Below are 5,098 nucleotides of genomic sequence, written 5' to 3' on the forward strand. Positions count from 1 at the left end.
GACTTTTGTCTATTTCTACTGTTTGTTTCCAACATAAAAGGTTGAGAAAGGATGATTATTGATTAGTTTAACTTCTTGGTTCTCTTGGTTTCTTCCAATGGAATGTATTTGAGATTCAAACGCTCCCCTTGAATGGTTAACTTTGAATATTAAATCTTCAGACAACATGATCCTAAAATATGGGATTTATTTCTCATAGAAAAGTTCCAAAGATATAATGACATTAAAGAACAAAGTTGAGGATAATTTCTAAGATATTAGTTTGAATGTATGCCTGGCCCATCTTCGGAGGCTCATTTTTTCTTAGTAATTATGTTCTCTTAGATTTATTTTGGATAGGATTAAGTGCAGTCATTAGAAGTTGGTGTGAGTACACAGCTTCTAGTAGATTCATTTTCTGATTTGAGCTAGAGTTTGTTCAACCTCTTCTTCAGGCCAAACTTCATATTGAGTAATCACTTTTGACCTCACCTACTTATTATAAGATCCCTTATGCCTGAACTTGGCCCCACCAAAAAATTTAAAATAATACAAATAGTTAATTACTCCCAAAACTTTATTATTAAAAACCATTAATAGACCATCTCATGTATGATGTTTTGGTCTTAATACATCTTAAGAAATATAACTGGGCCTATTAGTATACTTGCATCAGTTTCCAATGAGAGATTATCATCCACTCAGAGAATTAGTAATTGGCATCTATTTCTTTGTAAATATAACCATAGATACTGTTTACAGACATTATAACTGGATCAAAAAGAAAATTTTGGATTAGTAACTTTCAGAAGAGCTCAGAGAAGAAGGAAATCATTACAATAGGCCACTGGTAATAAACGCCATTTAAACCTAATTAATCATCAATATCCAAAGCTGGAATTGAATGCTAAAAAAGTTGCTACCTGGGAAAAATTGACTATGAAACTAATATATGAGGGATGAAAAATTATAATGTATGCCCCTGATAATTGACATGATTGCAGCTTCTAAAACCTTACAGTTATAGCATGCAACTTCTCCACAGTGGCTTACATTCTACATACAAGCTGTGTTTGATTGGAATTGCTCCCTGGAGAACCATATCTTCAAAACCAATAATACTAAGCCTCGCACTGTTAATTAATATCATAAAAAAGACATTCATAGCATCTTTCTTTCACAATAATTGGCAGCTGGCAAAACAACAGATCCATCAAATCCCTAGAGGTAGTGGAATAATCGCATTTATAATTTTTTGGTTCAAGAAGCCAAAATCCTTGGAATTTTATCGATTAAAGAGTATCATTTTTTCACCCAAATCAGATCAATAATATTACTACAAGAATTTAATTTCCCTTAAGGTCATGCTGAAGAGAACACTACTCCTAAAGAACGCAGGGAGAGTACCCTAATTCAATTCATCAGCGGCAAAAGATAATATTCAAACCAGTAATCTGATAGAGCACAGAATAGATAACTGAAAGCACGAAAGCTGAAGCTCTGGGGTAAGTTCTGTGTAGAATCAAACCAGGGTGGATGTTGGGTTCAATCTTTCCGCAGACTGACGTATTCCCTTCTGATGCCTGATGCATTCATCACGACAACCTCCAATTGATCACCCTGGACATAAGCGCATACATGCGTAAGGGAAGAGATAGAGATAGAAAGAGAAAATCTATAAAGCTTGGCTAAATTAGTCTAAAATATTCGGGGAAAGTAATATAAAAGAAATTAGAAGTATAAAAGGCACAACACAATGCTCGAACTTCCAAGGAACGCAAGGCCACGTAATGACAGACATAAATAATATCTAATGCCACTAAAAAGAAAATTTACAGAGAAAATGAGAATGGTAAGAGAGTGTACGGTGTATATGTCCCTCTCTGTGGCAGAGGCAAATACATCTTTAACCAGGTCAATTGCCTCACCCTCGGAGAGCGGTGTCACGGCATCCTGCATGAACAAGATAATTTATTTCAGGGAGAAGAAAGATAAAGATACTTGGGGGCTGAGGATTGGGCCTTTACCTTGGCGGGCAGCAGGAGAGGGCTTGGAGATTTGAGCTGATTGTCAAGGACAGGGATGATCAGGGACGAGCCCGTGCCTTGGGCACTATACCCTACCCTCTCATAAGAACCCACCGCATCATATGTAAAGACACAGCCCTTGCCTGTCAGAGAGCTACAGTAAGGATGCGAGATCGACATAGAAAAAGAGATGGTTGATATACACATAAACCGATAGAGACAGAGATAGATGGACATAGAGAGAAATAGTGAATTGAGATAGAGGGGTGGACCGTTGGGACAAGATGATTCAAGGTCTGCTCTAAGGTAAAGAGAGAGGAGAGGGGGAGAAACCTGAAGAAGAGATACAGAATGAGAGGAAAGGGAGACAGGGGAGGGGAGAGAGACTCTGAGAGAGAGGAGAGGGAGGGAGAAAAAGAGGGAAAGAAGGAAAAGAGAGTGAGAGAGAGAAAGAAGGGGGAGAGAGAGAGAGAAAGGAGGAGAGAGAGAGAGAGAGAAAGAGGGAGATGGGGTGAGAGAGAGGGAAGCAGGAAGGAAAGAGAGAGAGAGGGTGGAAGGAGAGAGGGAGAGAGAGCGTGAGAGAGAAAGAGAGAAGGAGAGGGAGAGATATGGATTGAGGAACTAACCTTCACTATCAAGACCTCCTAAAACGTTGAAAGCATAATAAGGAAAGAAGCGCTTGTAGTAGAGTGTGTTAGAGAGGAGTTGTGCCATGGCAGGGCAGCTCATCTGCTTGTTATGCTGGTGCTGGTAGATCTGCCCCAGGAAATATTGTGAACCCACAAAGCTTTCAGTATTTCGAACTCAAAATTTATTTCAATCAGACTAAAAGTTATATAAAAGTTGACAGGTCACATGAATGAATCCAATATGATCTGTCTTTCCCTAAAATAGTTGTCCACAAGAACTCCAGGTCATTTTTAGATATTCTAACGAGTCCAGAGCTCGACAGGGTCCAATAAAAAAGGTTTGCATAATCGACTGTCAGCACCGACAAGGCGCAATTCAGTGTCTGTGAACTTTCTGTTGGAATCAAACGCTTACCAACTATGCTAAAAGCTATAGCTGATAGCAAGGGCGCTACTTTAAATCTTTAAGCAGGATGTTGTTCTTCAACCCTCCCCCACAACACCTGCCGCTGGCCTATTTATGGTCCTAGCGTGCAGTGTGTTGCGTCTGGGATTTGAACCTGCCACCTGACTCTGATCTTTAAATTATAGCTTTTAGCACAGTTGGTAAGCGCTTGATTCCAACACTGTAAAACTAGGTGACCTTTCTAGTGGTGGAAGAACAAACGCCAGGAACCATTCTCTCTCTAATATTAGAGCCAGTTAAATCGGTAATTGTTTTGATAAGATTGAATCGAGACATTGATTTGATTAAAATACAAACAAAGCTTTCCTTCGGTACCTGGGCGAATAAAGATCCGATTTTTTTTTGTTTCCACAAAGTTTGTTCCACAATTTTGAAGAACCTTATAATTTAAAGCAGTGACACTGCAGCAAGGACTCTGATCGAGTGTATTGGAATATGTAAGACAAGAACAAGACGTTTGTCAAGAAAAAGACCAACATTCTGGAAAGCTTGTTCAATGTGTGTCAAACTCCAGAAGAATTAAAGCCTAAAGTACATTACATTTAGGGAAAAAACAGATAGCAGCTATGAGGAAAAATCTAAAGATTGAGTTCCAGTCTTTGATCGAGATTGTGCTCCTGCCCAAACATCCATTACCAAAAGGATCAAATGTTGCAAATAACTTGGATTGCCGATTTCTCTCATAGTTGCACACCACAATAGACGAAAATATCACAAGATAGCAACTGCAAAACGAAAATTTTAAGTCTACGAAAGGAGGCCTCACCAAATGTCTAGCTGATAAGTTCTTCTGTAAAGCCTTTACATCAGCTTGAAAGCCAGAGGACGCCAAGATCGATTTTTCTGCACTGCAATGTAAAGCGCATATTATCAAAAATAATCAAGCAATGGTCTAACACGATATTTATAAATATTTATTATTATATGCATAAAGCAAGCTCTTCAGTCTAAAAGTCACAGTTTTTTTCCATAAAAAATCAACGAAAATTCAAACTTGAACAATAAACTGAAAGATCACAGCCAAGACTGCCTGTTCTACACTGCAATACAAAGCATAAAAAAATTTCTTAAAAAAACAAAAAATGGCCTAAAACACTAACAACACTACGTTTTGTTAGTGCTAAACGACAACACCTCCCAACGCAGAAATCAAAGAAAAACCAGACGAAGATGCATTCGATAAGCTCCACCGCTCAAAAATATAGTAAACCCAAATTTTGACCAATAAATAAAGCACGATTGAAAGACAATTCAAAGGGCCACAGGAGAACGCTCACAGCTGACAGATTTTGGAGTAGTTCCTAGTGAGGATGTTGTAGCCAGTGGACATCCTCATATCCGCAGCCACCACGCAGTAGTCCACGCCCGCAATCGCCACGCACGTTCTGCAACACCAAAACTACTCCCATAACCTCACAAAGCACGAAGAACTCGAGATTCTAGGTTTTCCCTTGAAGAACGGATCGATTAAACGCAAATTCTCACCCGCCATTGTTGTCGTAGGGATTGAACCGCGATCCCATCTTCGAGCTTGAAGGAGAGCAGCGCTTAACCGGCTTTCAATAGAGATCGATCTTGCTTTGAGCTCAAGAAAAGAGAAATTGAATGTTCAGAGGGGTATTTAAAAACGGTTATCGGATAGTGAAATCGGGTTTAGATGAGGCCTGATTAAGATCCGCTAAAACGGGTTTTGTTAAGATGGTTGTATTTTACTATTGAAGAGATATTTATCATTTAATTTTAATATATGTTTCTACATCTAATAGCACACAAAGGGTGTTCAATATCTAATTGGAGCATTTTATTTTCTTAATTTAGTATTTTTTTCTTCGATTATATGTCTTTGGCTAAATAATTTTGGGAAAAAATGGGAAGGTTCACCCGTTCTGTGTGTGTTCATCCCCTTTTTATTTCAAAAAAAATATTTAGGGAAAAAACAAATATTGATCTAGTCCCAAGTGACCAATAATATATTTTCTAATTTTTTAATGTAATTT

General features: G+C 38.3%; 1 protein-coding gene across 1 annotated transcript; it reads right to left on the reverse strand.

Annotated features, from left to right (window-relative positions):
• Positions 1-1,365: 1,365 nt before the first annotated feature.
• Positions 1,366-4,742, reverse strand: PBF1 (N-terminal nucleophile aminohydrolases (Ntn hydrolases) superfamily protein). The gene is made up of 7 exons (XM_078577186.1): positions 4,587-4,742; positions 4,379-4,486; positions 3,868-3,949; positions 2,633-2,762; positions 2,007-2,149; positions 1,846-1,932; positions 1,366-1,599 (listed from the first exon to the last, which is right to left on the reverse strand). Exons 1-7 carry the CDS (start codon positions 4,622-4,624, stop codon positions 1,525-1,527), a joined length of 663 nt encoding a protein of 220 aa, XP_078433312.1. The 5' UTR covers positions 4,625-4,742; the 3' UTR covers positions 1,366-1,524.
• Positions 4,743-5,098: the final 356 nt, after the last annotated feature.

Source organism: Wolffia australiana, chromosome 6 (assembly GCF_029677425.1).
Source record: "Wolffia australiana isolate 7733 chromosome 6, ASM2967742v1".
Classification (NCBI taxonomy): Eukaryota; Viridiplantae; Streptophyta; class Magnoliopsida; order Alismatales; family Araceae; genus Wolffia; species Wolffia australiana.